General features: G+C 42.9%; 1 protein-coding gene across 10 annotated transcripts; it reads right to left on the reverse strand.

Annotated features, from left to right (window-relative positions):
* Nucleotides 1–4022: 4022 nt before the first annotated feature.
* LOC137424560 (TAR DNA-binding protein 43) lies at nucleotides 4023–26093 on the reverse strand. 10 transcript variants are annotated; one of them, XM_068112140.2, is made up of 7 exons: nucleotides 25658–26002; nucleotides 21224–21399; nucleotides 12729–12869; nucleotides 10998–11165; nucleotides 5881–6218; nucleotides 5019–5161; nucleotides 4023–4294 (listed from the first exon to the last, which is right to left on the reverse strand). In XM_068112140.2, exons 1-7 carry the CDS (start codon nucleotides 25923–25925, stop codon nucleotides 4038–4040), a joined length of 1491 nt encoding a protein of 496 aa, XP_067968241.1. In that variant the 5' UTR covers nucleotides 25926–26002; the 3' UTR covers nucleotides 4023–4037. The 10 variants fall into 10 exon arrangements, with proteins under 10 accessions (XP_067968241.1, XP_067968240.1, XP_067968243.1 ...); XM_068112139.2 differs by having other exon boundaries at nucleotides 21224–21417; nucleotides 25658–25999; XM_068112142.2 differs by lacking the exon at nucleotides 10998–11165 and having other exon boundaries at nucleotides 21224–21417; nucleotides 25658–26000.
* Nucleotides 26094–27290: the final 1197 nt, after the last annotated feature.

A 27290-nucleotide genomic window follows, 5' to 3' on the forward strand; every position in this document is an offset into this window, starting at 1 on the left:
CTTCAGAAGAAAGTAAAGGTAGGCGACAAGAGGATCTACATCGAAAAGACCCTTCTTTTCAATAGACTGATTTTCATGGCAGAGAGAGATGAAGGGATCGAACACATGTTCAAATTTGAGCTGACCCCGGTCCCAACATCTCTCTTCACAATGGATCGCATGATGAGAAAACCCAAAAAGCATGAATTTGGCAAGATGCTCAAGGAAACAGCTACAATACTTGACGTGGACATAAACAGCAAGATGCATGTTGTTGATGGAGGGTGGCTACTTCATCAGGTAAAGTGGTCCAGCGGTGCAACCATCAAGACTATAGTTGATACATATGTCAGATATGTTGACAACAAATTCAAGGATGCTACTGTAGTGTTTGATGGCTACGGGGAGGAATCATCAACGAAAGACCATGAACATATGCGGCGGATGGCTGGGAAGAAGGTTTCTCCGGACATGAGGGTCACACCGCAATTGACTATATCATGTGACAGAGAGGTTTTCCTGGCAAATGAGAAGAACAAAGGAGCCTTAATCATGATGATATCTGCAGAGATGGCAAGCCACAATATCACTGTACGCCAAGCAAAAGATGATGGTGACACGCTGATTGTTAGGTCTGCAATGGACTTGGTCGCAAGTGTTAAATCCCCAGTTGTTGTTGTCGCCCAGGACACTGATATTTTGATATTGCTCTGCTATCATAGGCCTATCCACTGTACTAATTTCTATTTACAAGCAGATTTTGGTGGTCTTTACGACATCTCTAGCATACACATCGGAGACAAAGAGGAGTTCCTCTTCAAGTATGGCTGGTCTGGAAACGACACTGTTTCATGCATTCATGGACATACCAAATGTGCTCTCTACAAATGCAGATTTCCTGCCAGTGTCATTACTGCATTCACAAGTCCCACTTCAACCGACTCCATAATTCGAACAGCTGGATTAAAAGCCATGCAGATCACATATGGCTGTGGGGATACTCCCCTAGAAAAGTCTCGCTACATGAAGTTCAAGAAGCAAGCAGCCAAGGGCAAAATCGATCCTGACCGCCTACCACCAACGGAAGATGCAACAGCTCAACATTCCCTTCGTGTCCATCTTCAAATTGTGGTATGGAAGCATCTTGACACCTCTATTCTTGATCCCAAAGGAAGAGGATGGGAGTTAGATTCCAACAGAAAACTCAGACCAAAAATGCTATCTGTTGGTATCGCGCCAGACAACCTTCTGAAAGTAATTTGTTGCAACTGCAAGGAAGGGGAGAGGCAATGTCAAACAATGAGATGCAGCTGCATGAAAGCTCGCATGTCGTGTGTATCTGCATGTGGAGTGTGCTGTGGGCATTGCGACAATGGAACAGATAGCATAGATGCAGAAGAAGAAATTGGTAGCGATGAAGAGGAAACAGACCGAGTATTATTAATTTGTTGTTGCCGATAGATACTGTAAGTTCTACGTTGTGAGTAGTATTCTGCAAATTGTTGATTATAAATTCACATATACTTTACAGACACAAACTATTTGACACTAATGAACTTTACCCCCCCCCTCCCCCCCCTGCTTATTTTGACCATTAACCTCGTATTTTGGTGGTGAAGAATCCATTTCATATTTAGTTTGTATCTTGGTATAATTCTGTTACTGTTACCAATATGATATTTGATATGATATTTTGGTGATAAGACGTCTATTTTTGACCTTTGACCTCATTTTCGGAGGTCAGTAATTGGTTCCATGGGTCAGTCATTATTCTATGTCATCTTCTTTCGTAATCCTGTGCATTTTGACACCAAGATCATCTATATACCATATTTTGTTGCTGAAATACAATTTTATATGATTTAGGCAGAGGTCAATGACCTTTGACCTCTAATAAAAAGGTTTCCCCAACCCCTATCCCTCCTTACTTTTTTTTGGTAGTTGTCCATACCCATACCTACCCAAATCAGTTGAAATTAGCTTCTTTTAAATTTTTTCACAGATGAACCTTAAGTTAGGGATACTAACAGGGAAGACCGCGCACACCGTTTGCCCGACCTAAGCTCCATCAGTGCATGATTCTTGTGTAGACAATGAAACAAAACAAGTGTTATGCCTAGGTCCCCCGTCGGTGAAGTGATGTGAGTTGACAAAGTGGAAGACGCAAGGCGGCCATCTTGGATTTTGACGTGGCGACCCAATTTTCAATAGCGTTCTCCCTTATGCCTAGATACACCCACACACCAGATTAGAAGTTGGTACTTCGCTTATTTTTCAGGATATTCCACTCACAAGGTTCACATACATGGCGGCGGCCATCTTGGATTTTGACATGGGTTGCACCCACACACCAAATTAGAATTCGGTCCTTCGCTTACGCACGCGCACATGCACGCACAAACCATAGTCCCCCTTTCGCTCCGCGGTGCGACGGGGGACAAAAAACATCTTCACAAGGACGAGAATCCATCTCCATCTGCAGGAAAATGAATCTTCCCAAAGTAAAGGCAAAGCGACGTTTTGGAAGTGTGCTCTTCTTATTCTTTCCTGCCAACGGTGGTAACTCACAATTGAATGCAAATTCTAACGGAGAAAGCCAGACCAGACTATGTGATGCTTACATTATCTGTTGCTCTATTTGCTTTACTTCAAACTTTACATTTTTGAGGGTGTCCCCTGCCAGTCAAGGCAGGAATTTGTAATTTATTCATGTTGCCGGCGATAGCTCGCCTCATCTTCATGATAGACACCGTGGGATCTTTAACGGCCACCAACGAACGTCTGCAGACGGGACGCCCAGTTCAAGGTCGATTCAAGGGACGGCACACCCAAATAACAGGATAACAAATTATAGCTGTGTCGGGATTCGAACCCAGGCTATAACACTTGGAGATGAGGAGTAGGCGTATTAATGACGCATTACTGCTCGTTACATAAACTCAATTGAAAAGCCATGATTTTTCCAGCTGTCAATTAAATCCATGAACAAATGAGGCAGTTGTAGGAATCATTTACCTCAAATTTGCAGAGAAATATAACAAAGCAATGCCGAGAGAAAATGATGGTGGCAAACGCTAAGGATTCTCGAACCACCCTTTCCACCTGCTTGAAAATTTCAGGAGCGAAAAATAACTGGAACAGCACTCTTCGACGTCACGACGTCGATCGATATGCCTCCGCCCACATTATTACGTCATTATAATACTTGTACCAAGTTTGATTTTAATCCATTGAGCTGTTCTCACGTTATCACATTTTTACCAGATATGACCCCTGACCTTTGACACCGGAACCCCAAAATCTAATCAGTTAATCTTTACATCATTATACATATCTGTACCAAGTTTGAATTAGATACCTTTAGCCGTTCTATAGTTATAGACATATTAGACTTTGACCCCAAAATGTAATTGGTTCACCTTTACATCATGCTACATAACTGTACCAAATTTGGTCAGAATCCCATCTCTGGTTGACAAGTTATCGCGGTGACAGGATTTTTACCAAACGACCTCTGAGCTTTGACCTAATGACCCCAAAATCTAATCAGTTAATCTTTACATCATTATACATATCTGTACCAAGTTTGAATTGGATACCTTTAGCCATTCTTTAGTTATAGACGTATTAGACTTTGACCCCAAAATGTAATTGGTTCATCTTTACATCATTCTACATAACTGTACCAAATTTGGTCAGAATCCCATCTCTGGTTGACAAGTTATCGCGGTGACAGGATTTTTACCAAACGACCTCTGAGCTTTGACCTAATGACCCCAAAATCTAATCAGTTAATCTATACCTCATTATACATACTAGTACCAGGTTTGACTAAGATCCTTTCAGCCGTTCAAGTTATTGCGGGAACAAAAAACTATCATGGACGGACGGACGGACAACCTGAAAACATAATGCCTCCATAGACTTCGTCAACGGAGGCATACAAACTACAATGGTGGAGTTTTGTGATTTCACTCGAGCATAGACTTTGGCATTATGTTGAAGCTAAAACAGAGATATATTGAAACATTCAAAAAGGAAAGTTATGGCATTAAAGGTCACGAGTTGGAAAATACTAATCTGCGGTGGAGATATTTATTGGGGGAATTAGCAACATGTACAAAAATCAAAAGCCTACATAAATGAAAGGGGAATAGGAGATCGGGGTAGCAATTAAAACAGCTATTGAAGAGCCATGCAACAAACTCCCATGGCTGGAGACACCCATTGTAGCAAGGACAGTTCAGGCCCAGCACACAAACCGCGTCGCTTCCCGTAGCTCGCGCCAAAAACTTACCGACGTGACCGTGGTGACCTGCACGCCAAAAAGGACAAGCCCTACATCAATTGTTTTTTTTTTTTTTAGATCTGCAATCAATGACGTTTAAAGAGGGAAAGAATGGGATAAAAAAAAAAAGCAAAGCACTATATTGTCTGCTGTAGCTTTAAATGTGCACAACATCAATGATCACTGCATGTTGAGACTGTATGCCCATCAATAAGGGAGCATAGTTGAACTCTAAGACAGATATTAAACTAAGTAAGCGGTATGGTTGGCACAAACAAAGGGAGGGAGCAAAGGAGGCGGGGAGAGGCAAATGTTAACCAAATTGTCAGACACACGCCAGCACCCAGCACCCCCCACCCCCGACACAAACAATCCAGCTGTCTCAAAGAGCGTTCCTCAAGATAACGTTCCACAAAGAACTCCTCACGGTAACGTTCCACAGAGCGCTCCTCAAGAGAAAAGCAGATCATACGTCTGATGACTAGCAGGCAACAAAACGTCGCTGATCCAACATTTCAAGCAGGTCAGGCCACACCATTAGAAGCACTCGGAGAGAAGACCATCATGCTCCGAGTCCCACACTTGACAACTGACGCTTCTCGGAACAGATGGTTTTCCAAGCCTTGCGGGCGACTCCACTCCCAACCACTCCCAGCCACAAACCATCTACCCCTTTGCCCAAACTTATAAACCCCATGCGCACAACGCATTGCTGGCACACTTGTAGTACCGACCGCACCAGAATCTTTACCCGTTGTTGATCTCCATCGCCAAGAGGGCAGGGGGGGAGAGAGAGAGTTGCCCGTGCTGCAGCCTGTTGGTCCGGTCGACGTGCGGACAAGAGATGGAATGAGACGTTGTTTGTACCTCCAGGCATTCGTTCTTGAGCGACCTCTGCAGCGTGCCGCACACAACACAGGTGTGGCCCAACACATTCGTAGGTACACTCTAGCAGACCCAGAATTCCACCGAATTAACCATTCCCATAAGGTTACAAAATAAAACTGTCAATGACAATTTATGCATACAACACAACACTCTGACAATAGGGAATGGGAGCAAAAAACATGGGGTTTAGCTTAAAGATATTTTGGGAATCAAGCTTTGTTCCAAAGCAAAAAAAATAAAAATATTATTCGGCTGGTGCAAAGAGGCAAGCGCAAAGCATTTTCAAATGTTTACAAGGACGAATAAACAGTTATCGTGTATTAATTGCACTAAAAGCAAAATCAAACAAGTGGGGCCTGTTGGCTCGACAAAAAGCCAATGAGATACAGTCGGCAAAGATCACTTGATAAAAAATAAAACTTTACAAAATGCGATTTGCTCTACATACAAGCAAACCCTTTGCACCTTTTGATAGTTTTTCCATTCCCAAATTTCTCCCTTCAAACTGAACCCGTTAAACTTCGGATCAACTCCTTAAAGCCAACCAAAAACTTTATAACGACTAACTGTTCGGACCATTTTCTCCACATCTATGCAAAGGGGGGAAAATTGATATATATAACAAAAGGGCGGTGAATCAACATTCCCATTCGGCAACCAAACTCACACCGAGACAAAGATGCTCAGGAGGTAACGCTCTATGCCAAATCGGTGTCACGGTCTACCTCCAATTTCCAGGCGGGCGTCCATAAGCATTGGGTGGTGATGCTTCTGGGCCTTGCCTCTGCCCTCCACCCATCCCAACATTGCCCCAGTTTCCTGTCTGCAGTGCCTGCGTCATGGCTGCCACCATAGCCGGTGTAAAATTGAATCCACCAGCTGATGTGGGTGTGGCGGCCGCATTCATCCCTATGCCGAGCGCAGCGCCCAGGCCTGCGAGCGTGTTCTGCGTGGTCGCTAGTCTCGACTGTCGACGCATGGCCGCATTCTTAGGCTCCGCTGTGGCCAAGTGTACACTCGAGCCTTTGATGATGACGTCCTGGCCACAAAGTGACTGTGCAACCTGTTAAAGAAAGGTAAAAAGCACACAAAATTAAAACAAGATGTTGTGCAAAGCATGATACTTGCAAAATCCATGCCTTCCCCAAAAGAAAAGTTGCGATGGATACAAATTGTCCATTTTAAGATTAAAATTGATGATTTTTCAGATGAAAATTAATATTAGAAGTTTGACCTTGAGTTGACGTTTTGACCTCAAAAAGTTGGTTTCCCAATTTAGTGACTAAATATGCAAATGCTGTTCAATTTTCAAGTCAATCGGATGAAAAATGACAATTTTAGAAATGTGACCTCAAGATGACCTTTGACCTCAAACTCGGTACTCTTCTTCCTTATGATCACCTTTACCATCTGGTGAAGTTTCGTGAAGATCGGTTTAAAATTGTGACCTGTAGGTTTTAAATTGTGACCCCTCCACGGGGCACAAACCGGGTGTCAAATCAAGAAAATCGTTCAATATGTCATGCGTCCCCCAAAGTTGATTGCATACACAAAGTTTCATTTGATCATCCGGTTGCTGCTGGTTGCATAAATTGATGGTAGTGCGGCTGTGCTGCTGATGCAGTGCCCTTGTTTCCAGTAAGCTGGTACTCATTTTCAACGACCCCAAGACTTTTTATTTACTCTTTCGCCATATTGACACTTTCAACAATTCAAAATGGGTATTCAAAGCGTTATGAGGGCATGTGAAAAGTTCAGCTGCGACTAGGTAACTGCAGAAGTACAACAAACGGAGTTCCATTTCTACACGATTGTCGTGACCCCTTTAGATGTGGCGAATGCCATTAATGCTACAGACGATCCATTTCCTTCACCGGCCGTAGATTTAATGGCATTTCACAAACCTAAAGGGGTTTTATGATAAGTGTATGGTAGTAAGCAGTATTTCACTCCTGGGAGCAATCACCGAATTCTGCCTGTGCTTCTGGAGGCCATACGTTTTGACATGGCATGTTGATAGAATTGAATGACGATGAATCAGTGTAAACCTTCAACAGATGGCTCTGCTCCAGCGCAGTTCATCACCCCGTTATAAAAGCAGTGGTGGCTTTGCTGTTGTGTTTGCCTTTTATAGCCATATTAAAATTTCACCGTTAATGGAATCCCTTTCAATAGGCTGACAGGATGGCCTAGACTCTAGACCTAGAGGAATGCACACTCACCTCGAAGCGGTCTAGCCTGGGTTCGAATCGTGCGTTTCCACAAAGCAAAGGTTTTCCCTAAATTAAGTTTGACTGCGAAAATGGCAGGAATTTGGGATTTGGCAAAAGTGCTAGCGATAATAAAAACCACCTTGGCATCTTTAGCGTCCACAAACAACGCTGCAGATGGGACACTCGCCTCAACGTCCATCCGAAGGATGGCAAGCTTTGTGATGCAACACTCTGCCCGTAAAGCATCGGTCAGACAGTTTGTAGTCGGGTTGGGAATCAAATCCAGACAAGAGAGCCCAAAGCTTTGCACCATCCTGAGGATGGTCTGAGAGTGACTTGAGAAAAGATAAGAATTCCAATTCCTTGAAGTTACTGCCTTAAGGCAGATATGAACCCGTAACCTCCTGATATGTATGGCTCAAACACCAAATAAATAAATATATATTCTCACCATGTCATCGAACCATCATGCTAACAAAACATTTCCAATATTGAATGGAATGATAAAAATGTCAAATAATACTAATAATAATAATTAAGATGATCAAACAAAAGTCTACAAAGTCATCCATTCTATTTAACACGACCACATTTGCAGCATATAATCAATGCAAGTGTTAGTTTTGATATGCAAATTCAAATTCTGCCCAACTTGAGGATATGCAAGCACACATGATATGCCACCAATAGTTAGCGATACCGCAATCGCTGTGCGCCACCCAGCGGAAGCTGCGTGTACTTCAGGCACTACTGCTATTTTCCAAGGCCCCAATTATTTCCACATTATAATGGGGTCGGCTAGGAGAGTATGACCTGAGTCTTTCATGAACTGGCTAAACAGGCCTGACATTCGACTGAAGGAAGCAGGAATTGGAAACTCGTTTGGGATGCTGGAGATAACTCGCCTGCTCTTTGCCAAAGACATCCACCAAATGATGCTCGAAGACAACAGCTGGCCTAACGCCCATCCTTTGATGACAAAACATTAGATTCCTGACCATGCATACGAAGGACCGGCCCAACAGTTTAGGGTTGGGTCGGGAATGAATGAATGGAATGAATGAAAAATGAATGATCGTTTTAAGGCCATTTTCCCCGCTAGAGCGGGGGTTAGCCTTGCGGGCCCCATGACAATCATGGTTCCCTGTTTGAGGCAATGTTTTTATGGCCGGATGCCCTTCCTGACGCCAACCCTTGGTCACGCTCTGACGATGCGCAGGGATACGGTGTACCTATTCTAAATCGGGGTACACACTGTGATCATTCATCCCAGCAAGCTGATACTCAATTTGCCGACCTCGGAAGGATGACAGGCTGAGTCAACCTCCCTGGCGTTAATTCAGCGATCGACCGGGATTCGAACCCAGGATCCTAGGATCCCAAGCCAACACCCTAACCGCTAAGCCAACACCAGGTCGGGAATCAAACCCAAACTAGACAGGTCAAAGGTAAGTGTTCTACCTCTGCCTCAATCGTGTCGTTGATTCTTCGGGCAATCTTCGGGCAATACGACTTCACCACTTAGCTAGCCAAGACAAAGATGCATTGAAGCGAAGTTCTTTCATCAGACACTTTCATCAACATCATTCATTCATTCATATTCCAATGACTCAAAACAGAAAAGTTATATGAGAAAAAGAACATGGGATACGATTTATCCTCGAGATGTATGACCACCAAAAACGGTCTCTTCTACATTGTTTCAGATGGGTTGGCCGATGAAGCCTGTGTTTGACACGGCTCTCTACATTGGCCTTGCGTATGCTCCAACAACGTACTGTTTCCACCAGCGATCGTGATGCCCCACCCCCCTCCCCCACCCTCATCTTATGGCCTCCTTTAGTTACTTTGGTCCACGATATTTGTGGTACAGATGAAGAAAAGATGGGAGGTTAAGAGCAGAGGTCAGAAGATTATTAGGTGGTAGAAGTTTAGGGGCAACGTCATCAGAGTACAACGAAAGGATGAGGGCCAGTTATGAACAACTTGGTGAATAAGCGGAAGGTTTGGAGTGGAAGAAGTACGAAAAAGGGTTTAGGGGAATTGCTAATGTGGTGTGGAAGCACGTCAGGAAAGGGTGAATCGTCGAGGGATAGAAACCAGGTATGGTGGATGGAGGAAATTGGTGAAAAGAAGGGGCCTTGGAAGAGGATAGAGGGAAGGAACCATATGCGTGGTTGCTGCACATGTATGGGAAAAAGAAGAAAGCAACAAGGAGAGCTGTGGATAAGGTGAGGAATGATATGGAAGAGGAGGTGTACAACATGGTAGGAAGAAAATGATCCGTAAATTGTGCCGTGACAGGGATGAGCATAGTCAGGACATGAAGGGGGGAGGGGGGAGGGGGACAGACAGTGATCAAGGATGGTCAACTTGGATTCCTCATGCTCTGAATATTCCAAAAATGTATAGTTTTGCTAATCTCCAAAAAATTTGAACGAAATTATATTTGTTAACATAGTGAACCTGACTAACATGCCAGATAGATAAACCAAGGTTTTCCATTGCCATAAATGTTTACCAATTTCTTCGCTAAACAAACATCCTCACAAAATTTCAGTGCGACAAGTCATTTCACTGGCTTTTGATGCTTCAATCGCTGATGGTATGTGGGCATTGAGTAGATCATTTTATGATCTGATTCACCTAGAGGGGCTTAACGAAGTGAACGATTTGCATCCAAGAGATATCGGTGGATGGAGGCTCCGAGATGGAACATAGTGCTATATATCGATTTTAGTCCTATCTCTCAATGGTGAAGAATCACTTTTAAAAAAATATTGGATCCAGATCCGTATTTTCGCCAAAATGTAATCAATTCGTTCTTGTCACCTACCCAACCTCTCCACCAAATTTCGTCCAAATCTGTCCACAACTTCTAGAGATATCCTGTTCAAAGACAGACAAATATACAGACTGGGGTGAAAGCATAACCTCCATCCACCTCAGGTGGTGGAGGTAAACAAGGGAAAAAAAAAAAAATCAAATCAGAAGTGCTCACTCACTAAAGTACTCCCAATTCTTCCAAAAATTGCATTTCCCCAAGAGACATCACGTATTGTCTCAATATATAAGAATAAGCATCACCACGAGCTATTGTAGTTTCATGCGAAATGTGAGCATTGTATCGGTGGTTGCATGGAATTCCTGCTTCTGTTGCCAAAAAAAATAAATACAGAATCATTTCATTGGGAGAAACGTAAAGTAGGAGAAAGGGCAAGTCATGTTGTACAGCTGGACTCGGTACACAAAACTTGCAAATAGAGTGCTTTGGCAAACAGCAGGCGAAACGTTGTACATTTTGAGAACAGAGCTGGAAATTAACTTGTTTGCAGATCTTTACCATCATAAGATAGACAGTGCTACCATTTAGGAAAGGGTTAAGTTAGAACAGCAATGCGTTATTGTACATAATGTGCTCTCCTTCCATGTTGAGGCCTCCTTCCAAGGAATAGCAGCTTTGTTGGCAAGAGCATTTGATTAAGCTTTTTTCTCTCTCACTCAATTTCACAAGAGGAAGGACAACCTCAACAAAAACTTCAAACTCAAAATCGGATTTGGCTGGAAGGGGTCTCTGGTGAAGGTGAGGGAGGTCTGTCAATACCAGGTGTGTACTGCAGCCCACTTACTGACTCATTTGCAAAGGTGATGAAGCCGAAGGAGCGGAAAGGCTTGGGAATGTACACGTCAGTGACCTCTCCAAACTGGCAGAAGTATTCCCGCAGGTCTTCGGCGGTGAAGTCCTCTGGACAGCGGCCCACAAAGACACGGTTCTGCTCAGGATCCTGAGGGTACATCTGGGAAAGAGCGTGGCGTGCAGGTACGTGAGACTCCGAGATGGAAGCATGACTGCGATGCTGTGGCTAGCCAACTTGGTGGATAAAGACAACCAGCCAACTATAAGAGAGACTTGCAGCTTCGACTCCATGCCAACGTGCTTTGTGAATGGTTGTAAGCTTTCTATAACTGCTCATATGGAAATTGTAGGTGTTCTCAAAGGATTGATAAAAAAGAAATCCTAACCAAATCTGGTGAGGTTGATGAATGATGATCAAAGCAAATTTTAAAAAAAAGACTATCTGCAAAAAGGACAGGGTGGCCAATAAATAACTGACATTTTAAATTTAAGTTTAATACTAAGCAATGTTAATTTATTTATTTATTTATCTTGGAGATTATAAAGGATCGTCAGATTTACCAATATGGAGAAGTGGGCATATATCGAAAGAGCAAGAATGCTGGAACTCTACTTCAACTCCGGTTCAATAATTCGGGCTCAAAGAGACTTCAAAAAGAATTTACAATGTTCGAAAATGTCCTTTCAAAAATACAATACAGTACTCTCACATGCCAAAAGGTTTTGTGAAACTGCCAGTCCACAAGCCTAGCCTCCTCCTCGACAACCCAGAAGGTGTCTGTGTGCGTGTATTTAACCATTTGAGCTATTGTCATCAAATTTTCACCAAAGCATTATTATGATAATACGGAGAAGGCAAATTATTAATTTTGTCAAAAGGTCAAAGGTCTTATCTTCTCTTATCATTTCTCTTATCTTCTCCCCCATCCAAAACCTTGATCTTTTCTACCCCCGCTAATTTCACCCCAAATCCACTTTTTTGAAATACCAACTTCTGTCCTGGAAGTCATTGGTGTCCTTGTGTTTTATACTTCTCCCACCCCTCCCCCCCCCCCCCCTTCCCCACGCCTCCTCCCCCAAAGCCCTCTCCCTCCCACACATCTCCCTGCTCTCAAATGTTGTGTTTGTGTGCTTCCCCTTCTCTCCCCACCTTGTCTTCCGCTCCCTCTTTTTATATATTTTGTTTGTCTGGTTGATTTGTTTGTGAAATAAATGTTGGCTCTTTCACGAGCCTCGATTCAGCATACAAAAAAAAAAAGAAGTCAACCTCACCTAAAATCATCACTTTTCATCCAATTGACCTGAAATTTAAGAATTTGCATATTGGGTCACAGAATTGGTTCACCAATCAAAAGCGAGAAGCCGATTTTTTTTTTTTTAGATCTATTCCATGCAGTTCACAGCCAGTGTCACACATTTCCCTCAGCGGTTGGGAGAGTCCCTCCCTACCCCCATCCCCAAAGGATTCCCGCAACTTAAACTTAATGGAATAGAGCACGAGTTTTTAAGCTCAGTTTTGGCTTTTTGAAAATGGCAAAACGATTTTGAGTGCCTTCATAAGTTGTATATCATATCAATATGTATATTCTACCGACAAATGCAAAATATATATACTGTATATATAAATAAGGACAAAGCAGCAAACGTTGCTCCCAGAAACGAGATGCCTCGAGTCTGACTGGGAAAGCATTAAAATAGATATGGGGAGACTGTTCATTTTTACCTTAGATTGGGGCAACTTGACATCACACCAGCGTCCACCAATCATGTGCCGCATCGACAAGGCCTTAAGTTGAGATTCATAATCTGCAAATCGCACGAAGCCAAACCCCTTTGACTTCCCTGTCACAGGGTCATTCTTGACCTGAGAAAAATAGATTTAAATGATTTGTGGAACAGACATGTATTATCATTCAGGAATCATAAAAGAAGAGGGGGGGGGGGCGGAAGAGGTGGGGGAAAAACAAAACAAAAAAACAAACAAAAAAACCATTTTTAGGCCAAAGCATAAAATTGAAAGCAAACGTAAAAATGAAGTGAATATCAAACGATATACAGTAAACCAGTACAATAACTATCACACAACTCAATATTGATGGTTTTTTTCCATAATCACTGATCTTCATTTGAGCAGTTGTAGTTTCATTATTTTAATTGATCTTCAGAAATTGTAAATCGTTAGAATTTTGCTAATACATTCCTCGAAGATTACTCATGAAGATGATACGCAAGTTCCATGTTCATGTGCAAGTTCATGCGTATCCAACCATTCTTCAACATACATCTCCAAAAACTTACAAGAGCAGAGGCACGAGCAGCCAACTGACATGAAAAAAGTTAACAAAGTTACGGCGTGTTTTACTCTAGATACACATGGGAAGTATCAACATTATTTAAAAAAAAAAAAAAAAAAAACAACAACAATGGAAGGCGACGCTAACTTATGGACAGATTCGGACAAAACTTGGACAGATTGGGTGTGTGACAAAGGTGAATGGAATCAATTTTGGTGAAGATCCACATTATTTGAAGTGATTCTTCACCAATGAGAGATGGGGCCAAAAACGATATAGAGTGCAATATTATGGACGGGTTATGACAAAACTAGGTGGATGCGTTGGCGAGGTGACAAGAACCAGCAGATTCGATTTTGGTTAGGGTTGGGATGCAGATCCAGCCTATCAGTCAGATACAAAACGTAAACTATTCAGCCTGGCAGTGGTATGTGCTCTACTCTACCAAGTCTTCTTCTGGAGTATGCTTCCCCCTCCCCCCCCCCCCCCCCCCCCTCCATCCCTTCCCTCACTTGAAATTGCACCACAACAGACTCCGCTCGTTAAAAGACCAAATGCTACAATTCTGAGTTTGCTTGAAAATCTTGTGTCCCCACCCAACCCCTCGCTCTCTGTACCCACCCGAACCAAGGCACACGAAACTGCTTCTGGACTCTCTTTTGCACCTGATAGGGTTGAGAAGCTTCTGGCAACCCAAGACTGATTCTACAACTGAACTGGATGGCATCAGATCACATGTCCCAAAAACCTGCTCTGCCACTCATGTACATTAATTATGTTTCTGTTCTTTTCACTATCATTGGCCTTAAATAATCTTCTATCTGTGTGGAAATCAGCCAACATCACTGCATTGCTTAAACAAGGTGCAAAAGCCAATCACTTTTACGACAAACCTTTCAGTTTACTTCCAATCATCAGCATGGTCATCAAATCCATCATTGCAGTTGATATGAAATCCTTCCTTTTCTCCAACAACCTCATCCCAGATCACCTATTTCATTTCAGACCAGTTCACTCTACCTTGGACATGCTGCTTTTGCTCTCCCAACAATGGATGGAGGCCCTCAATGTGAGACATGACATCAGGACAGTCTCTCTTGAAACATCTCGAGCATTCGAAGCAGTCTGACATCCTGTCTAGCTCTAAAAACTCTATACCGCTATACTGTAGTATCCAAGCCGGGAAGTCCACACATGACTTACTGACTTCCTCCAACCCTCGTAACCAATGCGTGGCTCTCAACGAGACCCCTCATCCCGACTTCCTGTCAAGCATGGACTGCCCCAAGGCAGTATTCTGAGCCCTACCATATTCCTAATATCTGGAAAATCCTTTCTTTGCTGATGACAGCCTCTGCTATAATATCCCTCAATTCCCTCATCCTTCAGACAGGTAGACTGCAGCCTCTTCAGATTTTAACAAAAATCACAAGCTGGTCAAGCACTTAGAATACGTCTTTCAATCCTGACAAATCTCACACCAACTCTGTGAAAGGACCATCTGGAAAATCTTCCCATCTACCTTGTGCCCCATCTATTTAGGAGCTAGGCTGAGGAGTTTGTTTCTTTCATATTTCTTTCCACTTTTACACATTTGTTCTTTCTTTCTCTCTTTCTTTCTTCATCTATCTGTCCAAGGAAAAGTGAATTATTGCAGAGATTTTTCTGGAAGGTTCACTTGGCCACGCCTGGATGGGTTTGAGGGTTGTGGAGTAGCAGCTGAAACCCGAATCCTATCCAGGTTCCTACTCCGTCTTTGCTCTTTGCTTATTCTGATTCCTTCTGATTACTCCAATGTAGTATTTGGTTTTCCATTTCATTCTAAACAATCATCTTGAAGTTCAACCACTCAAAATTTTGTGCCTCACTATCAGCTATGATTTTTCTTGGGCAAACTACACTTCTAAGTTGGCCTCTAAAGCTAGTCAACACCTGTTCACCTCCACTCATGTTTTTTTTTTGTTTTGTTATATTCATGCTTCTTCTACAGTTTCCCCTTCCTCTTCTTTCAGCTTATTCTTGCTATGTTTGAGCTGGTATCCAGCTTGTTCACCGCATGTTTTCCTTTCCCTACACTTGCTCTTATTCCTCCTCAAAGTGCCCCTCCACTCTGTTGTTGGGGAGTTACCCTGCTTTCTCCAGTGTATTTCTGTTTTGTTCTGTGTTATGGCTCTTCCACAAGCCAAGACTTTGTATATACTGTATGTACAAAGACACAACTTCTCACTCGGTACACATGAAGCTTGAACAGTGCTGGTTTTATGATGGTCATTTAATTGAGAAACATCAACACTAAAAACAGTCCTTTTTTGCAAATACGAAGTTTGATGGGGGAATTATATATTATATATATATATATATATATATATATATATATATATACACACATACACACACATATACACACACACACACACACACACACACACACACACACACACACACACACACACACACACACACACACACACACACACACACACACACACACACACACACACACACACACACACACACACACACACACACACAGTTGTGGTTTTGTAAATAAAGGCAACCCCCCCCCCCTCCTCCCCCCCCCTGTAGTTAGTTGCACCACAACATGTAGCCTCGCTTAGTCAGTTATTTCTTATTAAATGTGAAGTATAGTCTCCTTCCCAGTGTTAGTATGCGTTGAGGCAGGTAAAGTAAGGGTATGCCTCATTGAAGCCTGGAATGCCATGTGGTGGGCCTAGGACAAGTCAAGCAGGCCCGAGGGAGGAGCTGGAGAGCGTGGCTGGTAAGCAGCAAACAGCCAACGGGAGCGAAAGGGGAGTGGCCAATAACGGCGGCCAATGAGAGCTAAAGGGGAGTGGCCAACAAAGGCGGCCAATGAGAACTAAGGGGAGTGACTGATATGGGGCTATCACGACATGTGACCCCCGGCGGCCAGTGGAGGCCCGTGGAACATTCTGGTGGAACTCCGAGACTATAAAACCCGGCCCGGACCCCTGAACGCTCTCTCTGGCAGGACGATCTCTTGATTCGAACGCTCTGGCAGGACGACCTCTCTCTGGATACGAACTCTCTCTGGCCCGACGATCTCCCTGCCTTGACTCCCTGCACGTGCGCTTTGCCTTGCTGGCTTTGGGACACGCTCCGTGGACTCTCGTTCGTGCACAACTGAGGTCGACGTCCCTGCCGCGAACATCCTCGGGGGGGAAACGCCCAACGAGCTGTCCAGGCGACCTGCGCCAAGCGGCCACGCTTTGTGCGCATCCCCCTCTTCCTCCCCTTTCCCGAACGAGTCTGAGGGCCCTTGTCTGGGAACGTAAGTAAGGTTGTTAAGGTTCTCCTCTGTGTCCCTTTTCTATCACCACTGTACATTTGTGAATAAATCATGTGGTTTGTTTCCAACTTGGCCATCTTCGTCCCTTCACCATTGGCCTCACATTGCACGAGTTAAAACCGCTCGATCGGGTTCGTAGTGATCAACGGCACGAGTCACGCGACGCAGAAACCGCTCGGGCGTACCATACCCGTGTGACTCGTGTGAGGTTCAGCCCGTGTTGAAGGTATTCGGGCTGTGACCGGAAACCCTTCCACGCATTAGCTGTGGGTTCGGCGGCTGGAATTACCCAGCAATCCGTCCTCCACGAGTATAGCGTGGGGGCGGCCTCGTGGACTCGAAGCTCAAGGGGGAGCAGGGCTTAACCCCCCCTCAGTACGTCAACGGGCTCAAGATCCGCAACAATATATATATATATATATATACGCACGCACACACACACACACACACACACACACACACACACACACACACACACACACACACACACACACACACACACACACACACACACACACACACACACACACACAACCGGTCAAACGTTTTAGAACGCCTCAATTTTTCCAGTTTTTATTAAAATTTACACAGTTTAATGTCTCAATGTACTCTGAAATTAAGCATAGAACAAATAAACAATCAGAGATAAAAAAAGAAATCATAGAATAATATTGTTTAACAAAATTTAATTTAAATTTTTGACTCAGCAAAGTAGCCACCTTTTGCAAACATAACCGACGAACACACTCACGGCATTCTTTCTGCAATGGAAATCAAATATTGTTCGGGAAGTTCTTCCCAACACTGTTGCAGAAGTTCCCACAAATGTGTTGCACTTGTAGGTTGCTTTGCTTTCACCCTTCTGGCCAGTTAATCCCAAACCAGCTCGATGGGGGTTAAGTCTGGAGACTGTGCTGCCATTCCATGATTTGAAGCCTACCGTCTTGTTCTTTTCCTCGAAGGTAGTTTTGACATAGCCTGGAGGTGTGTTTAGGGTCGTTATCTTGCTGTAGGATGTACCCCAATGACCAACTAGGCGTATACCAGAGGGTATTGCATGGCGCGGCAAAATGCTGTGGTAGCCCTTTTGGTTCAGGGTGCCAGTCACTCTGTGCAAGTCGCCGACTCTGGATCCAGCAAAAGAGCCCCAGACCATCACGCTTCCTCCTCCATGTTTGACAGTTGGAGTCACACACTGAGGAACCATCCTTTCGCCTACTCGACGGCGTTAGAAAACCCTGCATGATGAACCAAAGATTTCAAATTTTGATTCATCGGCCCATGAACCAAAGATTTCAAATTTTGATTCATCGGTCCATAAGACCTTCTTCCAGTCTTCAGTAGTCCACTGACGGCACTTCATGGCCCAGGCAAGCCTCTTTTTCATATTTTGCCACCTTAGCAATGGCTTTCTTACTGCCACTCAACCTGTCAAACCTGCAGCTCGAAGTCTTCTCTTCACAGTTGAAACTGAGGCTTGCTTACTTCGACCTCAGTTGAAACTGAGACTTGCTTACTTCGACCAGTGTTAAGCTGTGCTTGAAGCTGTTGTCCTGTGAGCCGCCTATCACGCAAGCTGTTGACTCCCAGAAACTTGTCTTCTGATTCTGTTGTGGCTTTGGGTCTGCCAGACCTCTTCCTGTCAGTATCCTCGTGCCTTTTGATGGTGTAGGAAACTGTACTCACTGACACCTTGGCTCTATTTTCCCGATTTTGCTAACCTAAACCTTTTTTTTTTTTTTTAACCTCGAGCAGTTTTCTGCTTACCTTTGTACCATTTCAGGTTATTCACTGGACTTGAATTGCTTAAATTTCAATAAAAACTGGAAAAAGAGGTGTTTTAATACTTTTGACCAGTGTTGTGTGTATATGTATGTGTGTGTGTGTATATATTATATAATTATATATATATATATAATTATATATATATATATATAATTATATATATATAATTATATATATATATTTATATATATATAATTATATATATATATATCTATCTATATATATCTATATCTATATCTATATCTATATCTATATATATACATATATATATCTATATATATACATATATATATATATATATATATATATATATATATATATATATATATATATATATATATATATATATATATATATGTGCATTCAGAAAGTATTCAGACCCCTTCACTTTTTTCACATTTTGTTATGCTGAAATCGTTTAAATTCATTTTTTCCCTCATCAATCTACACTCAATACCCCATAATGACAAAGAGAAAACAGGATTTTAGAAAGTTTTACAAATTTATTAAAAAGAAAAAACTGAAATATCACATTGACATAAGTATTCATACCCTTTGCTATGACACTTGAAATTTAGCTCAGGTGCCTCCCATTTCTCTACATCATCTTTGAGATGTTTCTGCACCTTGATTGGAGTCCACCTGTTAGTCAGGTTCACGATGTCAATAAATTATATTTCGTTCAAAATCATGGTAGATTAGCAAACCTATACATTTTTGGAAAGGTTATAGCATAAGGAAACTAAAAATCAATGTTTACATTTGGAGAGATACCTGTATGGCGGCCATTTTGGATTTTCAAAATGGCCACTGTAAAATACATATTTTGTTCTATTTCTGCCTCTAATTACCCTAAAAACTTTTAAAAATATACTAAACCTATATTTTCAGGGACAAGGAATCCAATGAAAGTATCAAATTAGTGCTATGGGGAATGGTAAGACACGAATCAAAGGTTTTGAATTGCAAAATAGTGTCTTTATATTCGCGATAAATTGCATAATCAAATACATGTTATCATTTTGTACAGGCAGTTAATAACATCAAAATGTGTCACAATAATTCATATCACCAAACATACACAGGCAGTCAGCAAAATCATATATACACATGCAGTCAGTATAACTTCACATCTACACAGGCAGTCAATGACAAAATATACACAGGCAGTCAATGGCATCAAACATACACGATTACAGAATATGCCATTTAGAGTTCGTCATCACTGTCCTGTGTGTGGTATCCGACAATATAGTCCGCATCGTTTTCACAGTCCGTTCCACAAGCAAAGGTCGGTCAAATTGATTGGCAAATCGAATTGGTCGAATGGTCGATCGAATCGAATTCGATGAATCGAATCGAATCGATCGAATGGTCGATCTAAGCGATTGGTCGAATTGGTCGAATGGAATTGGTCGATTGGTCGAATCGAATTGGTCGGAATTGGCAAATGTAAACATTGATTTTCAGATTTTCCATGTAATAACGTTTCCAAAAATGTATAGGTTTGCTAATCTGCCATGATTTTGAACGAAAAAACAGTGAACCTGACTATGTGGTAAATTCAATTGATTGGACATGATTTGGAAAGGAACACACCTGTCTATATAAGGTCTCATAGCTGACAATGCATATCAGAGCAAAAACCAAGCCATGAGGTCGAAGGAACTGCCTGCAGAGCTCAGAGACAGGATTGTGTCGAGGTACAGATCTGGGTAAGCCTACAAAAAAATTTCTGCTGCATTGAAGGTTCCCAAGAGCACAATGGCCTCCATAATTCTTAAATGGAAGAAGTTTGGAACAACCAGGACTCTTCCTTGAGCTGGCCCCTGGCCAAACTGAGCAATTGGGGGAGAAGGGCCTTGGTAAGAGAGGTGACCAAGAACCCGATGGTCACTCTGGCTGATCTCCAGAGATCCTGTGTGGAGATGGGAGAAACTTCCAGAAGGACAACCATCACTGCAACACTCCACCGATCTGGGCTTTATGGCAGAGTGGCCAGACGGAAGCCTCTCCTCAGTGAAAGACATGAAAGCCCGCTTGGAGTTTGCAAAAAAGCACCTAAAGGACTCAGACTGTTCCATGTGTCATGAAAGCAAGCTTAAATATAAATATAATATATAAAGATAAATATAAATATATATATAAATATATATATATAAATATAAATCTAAATAAATATATATATATATCTATCTATAATTCCACTAATCTCTGTGTGTATGTGTGTGTGTATGTATGCGACAACGATTTCTCGACAACTACCGGTCCGATATACTTGAAACTTGCCAGGTATATTGCTGGGGACCCGAGGATGTGCCTTTTCAAGGTTTGAAATTAATCGGACAAGTACTTACCGAGCTATGGCGATTTAGCCGTTCGCCGTTCGCTTTGGCGTTGCGAATGGACCAAACCATTCCATGTAAATAGAGGGGGGGGTTCTGTGGTCGTTGCGAATGGACGAAACCATTTCATGTAAATAGAGGGGGGGGGATTGTCACTGTACTCGCAAGCCGTTCGCCGTTCGCTTTGGCGTTGCGAATGGACCAAACCATTTCATGTAAATAGAGGGGGGGGATATAATTTTAGATAGATATATAGTACGGGCATATATATAGTACGGGCATGCCCTAGTATATATGATGGGTGTTATTTGCGAGTTTGAGAAAAGTCAAGAGAAAGTTAGTTGACAGTCGTCGATATAAAAAAGGGCTGAGGTGGAGGGAAAAAGTCACTTTTAAATTTAAAATGTGCATCTGACCAACACACTCCCACCAGGTGGCACCAACAATAAATGTGAATGAAACAAACCTGAGAAAGGACAACGGTACCAAAGGCACCAAAATAATCCTTAAGCTCTTCTTCGTTCGTACTAAAGGGGAGGCCGAGGACAACAAGGTCAGATATCCTCGGTTCTGTGCACAGGAGTTTGGTGGCCGTCACAACATCGGACTCTTCCAACTTGCGCTTCTCCTGGCTCCGCAAGTCTGCAATGAGAGGCCATCCTCAAAAGATATTAGTTTGGGTAAATCAGTCGAGTGACAAGCAAAATGACAATCAGAGCAGAATTTTTTGAAATTTAATCGAAAACTCAACACATCACGATTTTGAAAAGTATGTACAATTTGTCACAATCATTTTAAATCATAAAGACAATGAAAGGTTGAAAATTTTTGTGGTGAAAATAAATCTGTAATGATAATTATAAAAGGCAGTGTGTGTGTTTGTGTCTCCATAACTCCAAAACCATGAAGCTTAGCAGCCCCAAATTTTACACGCATACTTCTCGAACTCCAAGGGAGTGTATGAATGAAAACTCGGTTTGTGTGTGTTAAAACTCCCATTTCGAAGCTAATCAAGTCTTATTTAATTAATAAAAAAGAGGCTTTATCCTTGGTCAGTCTGCTATCCCTCACAGGGCTCTTGTGCTTTTTCTGCCTCATCAAAAACGCCTTTCCTTGGAACAGGCCACAGCGGATTCTGCACGATTAAGCGCTCAACATTTACGTTTTCTTTCTCAGATCATCGAACCTCTGATATTCATACCTATGAATCGCTGTATATAACGCTATTGTAGGTGCTATACTTTTCAAATTGAGAGCTTCCGATGGATTTTATGCATTATATGATGTGATTTTCCACAGTGGCCTCTCACGGACAAATTTAAATATATAATCAAAGTTCTGATATTTTAAAAAGAGAGCAGGAAATGTATATTGTATTACGGATTACACAAGATAAAGGCTCCTTCATTCACCGCTGTTATGTCTGGCCCCATTGCGTATATAGAGGCTCCCAAAATAATGCCATAAAAGTAAGCCGTTCCTTCTCAACCGATGTTTGTAAGCCATGGCGATATAGTCGCAAGTGTTGTAATTGACTTTTTAATCACAACGGACATGGTTTTTGAAATAAGGTGATTAAATGTGAAGACAATCTTAAGGTGATAACATAAACGTGTTATTCTTCAACTGTTTCATTGGAGTGCTTGAGTGCTTCAGCCACTTGGTTTCCATGGTGATACTGCAGCTGGGTACAGTACTTTGTGGGAGTAAGGAAGGAAAAATAAATTGGAGGCGTAAAAGCAATGGGCCAAGCATGATGTCTGAAAGGTATGCACGCTCACGCCAAGCCGGCCAGCCTGGGTTTGAATCCCGACCCAGCTATAAACTGTCATCCTGATGTTTCATAGGCAGGGAAACCTTACAACCCACCCCCCCCCCCCCCCCTTCACTCTCCCATCGACTCCTCACACCACCCTACCCTCCTGGAGTGTACAGTATTGCAACATGTGATGAGGCTTCACTCGCCCCTCCACCCACAGTCCATTCTCGCTCCCCCCCCCCCCCCGCCCCCACCTCCTTTCTAGTCTTGAACCCTCTGCTGTTTCCGTGCTTTGTTTCCCTCCCCCGCCCCCATCACATGGGCACATGGTCCACCATCGACCCCCTTTTTGGTAAAACTCACAAAATCAAACATCGTAACGGCCCACCTTTAAGTTCCCAATAGCCACACAATAATCATGAGACGTCGTGGCTTGTCGAGTATTCCGTTGTCTCGCTAATGGTGGAGGTACGCAAGCAGCAAGTTCTTGGGAGCAGAAACTTTAAGTACTGTAATATCTGTAGAAAAGAGAAAGCCAACTTTGCGGCGCAATTCGAACGGGTCGAGTTTTGAGGTCAGATAGGGAGAGTTGATTAGTCGGATTACTTTGGATTTAATTCTGTCCTGTAATGCAAGTTTGTGGAGTTAGAACCTCCCCAGATGTGAGTGCAGTACTCTACACAACGGAGGATCAATCTTTATATAGTTGAAGCATCTTTATGTAGTTACCCTGGAAAGGTGGTGGCAGCAGAAACGGTAGGAAAGTTTAAATTTGACTTGGATAGGTACCTAGAAGCATTGGCGATATAAGGGAACATTCGCATTGGTAAGTAGCTTCGGTGTGGATCAGTGATTGCGATGTCCGAGAAAGGGTCTCGTCAAAAGTTGAATATACTGCAGGAGATTGTTCATTCCTCAACCTACAACCCACATCATCTCCCAATAACCCTACCCCACTAACATTAAAAAATATATATATATATAAACATCCTGGTGACGTCCTTGTGCCTGCCAGCCATAGTCACATGATTCAAAATGTACATATATCCCATGCAAGGCAAAGCCAAACTCCACTACAAGCCTCAACATTGACATTTCGCAACAATAAAAACTGTCTCGTTAAATTTGGGAATCCAAATCCATGCGAATACAACCCTAAAAAATCCATCCATCCTAAAATCAATTAAGATCACCAATCCCTGATCAGACATCAAAAAAGGTACCGCATCGTAATAAAACAGCATTTTGGCCAGTTCTCCACCCTGGCATTCTCAAAGCTCATTTAATTTACCACATTCCAAAAATATTTTGGCGGAGGTGTAGCCCACCTGGATACCCGGGACATATTCCAGACTCCCAGGGAGCAGTTGGGATCCCGTCTATGGAGCCAGCCCACCTTCCTTTTCCGGATCTTGGTTGCTTCAGGGTGTTCCATGTGGTTGGAGAATCAGCTGGCGCATGCAGGTGGACTTCGCATGTTGAAACACGATCGTCATAGTCACTCGGTTTCTGGTACAAGCTCAACGGTGGTGGGTGATCCAGATGGCGAAAGCCACGGCTACGGATGGCCTTCCGCACAAAACAGATCTTTTGCACAGGGCCATCGTCATGAATGAGGGGCTCACCTTTGGTCGGCATTCTTGCATGTCTGTCCTTTGATAGACTGCCACAATTTCTGCACAAGGTTGTGTTTGTAGTTTTGTGAGGATTGCAGTCAATTAGCAGGATTATATTGACATTCCAGAAAATCAAGACCACGATCTTACCAGCCGGTGATTGGATGTGAAATGTCTTGGGAGGGGGGGGGGGGGGGGGTGGTGATCCCTCATGCTTCCATCAGAATTATTCCGATTTTGTTTCAGGATCCCATTGGTGAAACCACGTTTAATCAATAGTTACCGCAAAGAGACTCGTGACATTACAGCAGCCTCTGCTGTTTATTGCGAGTGCCGAACTTGGGGAAGAGGGGGTGGGCCGATATTGACCAACAACGACAACTCGTTCGAACCTTTCGATAACGCACGCTTTTTTTTATTGACCTGATGCTCAATTTTACGACCACCGCTGTAAGGAAAAGCAAAATTCTGCATTATGATCAATGAAGGCGAGAATAATGAGGATATAAAAATGAATTAAAAAACCAGCGGCTCTAGTGCATCAACGAATGTCCCTTTCCGAGAACTTTTTGAACGAGTCTCCCAATACATACATTGATAGCCTGGTGTTGGCTTAGCGGTTAGGGTGCCGGCTTGGGATCCCAGGATACTGGGTTCGAACCCCGGCCGATCACTGAATTAACGCCAGGTGGGTTGACTCGGCCTGTCATCCTTCCGAGGTCGGCAAATTGAGGACCAGTTCATTAGTAATTAATTCCCTGCGTGTTGAAAGAGGTGACTAACAGGGTTGGCGGCAGGAAGGGCATCCGGCCATAAAACATTGCCTCAAAAAAGGGACCATGGTGCCCGAAAAAGGCCAACCCCTGCTCTGTGGGGGGAAAATGACCTCACAAGGTGGTTCTTCTTCTTCCCAATAAATACATTCTGCCCAAGATGCAGAAGATAAACAAAATACGATCTGATCGTGGCGGTGAACCACGCCCCCACCTAGTGCCGATAAACCACGCCCCCATCTATTGTTTTGATGGCGATGACGCAATAGATAACCAATGATGAAAACACACAAGCAGCTGCCTTGAACAATAATATTAATAATGAAGGAGCTTCGAATGTGGAGGCCATCAGGCCTATCAAAGCCTGCGCTATTACCAACATATGGTCGTTTGTCCATCCATGCCACTAGTCACAAGCCATGCTTTACCCTTAAATCACAATCGTTAAGACATTTTCTAGACTAGACATGTTTCTGAATGGTTTAAGGTTTAGGTATTCAGTCGAGTTAGACATCCGTACCGCTGACTGATGACGTCATAACTACACCGATTACTTTGCTTTATTATCGTGTCGTCTCCATTACACGTGGAGGTGGAATAACCACAACTCCGAGTATCCAAATACGTTCATACGACGATAGGTTCGAGTGTGTTATCGGTTAAAATTAAATGGAGGTTTTACACAAATACACCAAGCCCAAGAACGATGAGGTAAACCGAGCACCGACACCAAAGGGGGTAATCCCTCCTACCTCTGGGGTAGTTGACGAAGAACACGCAGCTCTTCCAGCCATCCCCAGGCGGGTGCAGGACGCCATCCACGAGGCGAACTCCTCGGTACGACTGCGCGTCCAGAGGTCGGTACCGCAGGCCGCAAGCGCCGGGAAACTGCGCGGCCACGTTCGACACGAGCAGCGTGCCGTTCTTTTCCACGGGCACCTCGACCGCATCGTCTCTCTCGTTTTCCGCGATTTTCACAAAATCGCCCATCGATCGCTTTGTTCCTCGACAAACTGGCATACACCGACGACAAGCTCAAAATGGCGGCAAGAGCGCTCTGCGAACGACGCATGCGCATTCCCTCAAGTCAACGTCGAAGTACAATGGTGCGCGATTGGATTTTGTGCTTAAATCACAACGCTGTCCGAAAAAGTAGGTCGCTTCAGCTTTTAAAACGACTCGACTGTCAACACATGTTGTGGATGTAGAATTTATCAAGCAGATTATAAATGAAGTTTATTCAGTCAGGTTTGTACTTCAGTCTTCAGTCAAATTAAGAACGGGGGAAAAAAAATAAAATGTCTAAAGCAATAAAAACCCAGCAAATACTCGAGGACTCACGCAGGAATTAATAAAGCCAGTGTCAGATGTACCGTCAAAAACAGCCAACAAAAAACAACAACAACAACAGATGAACTCATAAGGCATAACCACTGAACTGAAAATACGTAAAGCGCTCATCGCCCGTGAAAAGTGTAGCCGCCGTGAGCTCGAGGTCGCGTGACTGGCGCCATCTTTGTTGGCCCAACTTGGCTGACACGGCATGGATCCCGTTCATTTTGAGAACATTCCAGATTTAAAAAGCCAAATGAATGTTAAAACACCATTTTGTGCAGCAATAATCTGCTCCAATCGGTTGAGGAAACGTTTCAAAGGTATTTTCATATGTTGATGAACAATAATGGTGTAAGTTTCCCGTCCCCTGTACAGCAGGAGACGTGTGTGTGTGTGTGTTTAGGCCGTAACTTTTTACCATTTGAGCTATTGTCATGAAAACTTTTCCATGCTAATGCGAAGGCAAATTAATACTTTTGTCAAAAGGTCAAAGGTCAGTCTCACCAAAAGTAAAATCATCACTTTTCATCCAATTGACGTGAAATTTAAATTTACCATTTGAGTTTTGTCATCAAATTTTCAACAAAGCTTTATTATGATAATACAGAGAAGGAAAATTAACAATTTGGTGAAAAGGTCAAAGGTGAGCATCACATAAATTGTCAATTTTCATCCGATTGACGTGAAATTTTAAGAATTTGCATATCGGATCACTGAATTGGCTCACCAATCAAAAGCTACAAGCCGATTGTTTTTTGTTTTTTTAGGTCAAAGGTTGTATAAAATAGTCAATTTTCACCTGGAATTGTAAGAATTTGCAGGTCACAGAATTGGTTTAACAATAAAAAGCAAGAAGTTGATTTTTTAAAATTTAGATCTAAAGGTCAAGGCTGCATAAAAATCATCAATTTTCATTCTGTATTTTTTTTTTAGACTTTTCGTTATTTTCCGAATGTAGAAGAAGAAGAAGAAGAAGAAGACGTCTGAATACAAACGGGTGTGGACGGGCTTTGCATTTTCAGATGCTTCCTAGTTTCACTCCGAAATATT

This window comes from Myxine glutinosa, chromosome 4 (assembly GCF_964187855.1).
Source record: "Myxine glutinosa chromosome 4, kmMyxGlut1.1, whole genome shotgun sequence".
Classification (NCBI taxonomy): domain Eukaryota; kingdom Metazoa; phylum Chordata; class Myxini; order Myxiniformes; family Myxinidae; genus Myxine; species Myxine glutinosa.

Excerpts from the sequence above, each read along its gene's own strand:
- LOC137424560 (XM_068112139.2), bottom strand. The coding sequence starts at position 25,925 with ATGCCAGTTTGTCGAGGAACAAAGCGATCGATGGGCGATTTTGTGAAA. Across the intron at positions 11,166-12,728 it reads TCAAGTTGCCCCAATCTAAG|ATGTACCCTCAGGATCCTGA; the intron begins GTAAAAATGAAC and ends GCTCTTTCCCAG. Across the intron at positions 4,295-5,018 it reads GCGATGGAGATCAACAACGG|GTCACCACGGTCACGTCGGT; the intron begins GTAAAGATTCTG and ends TTTGGCGTGCAG.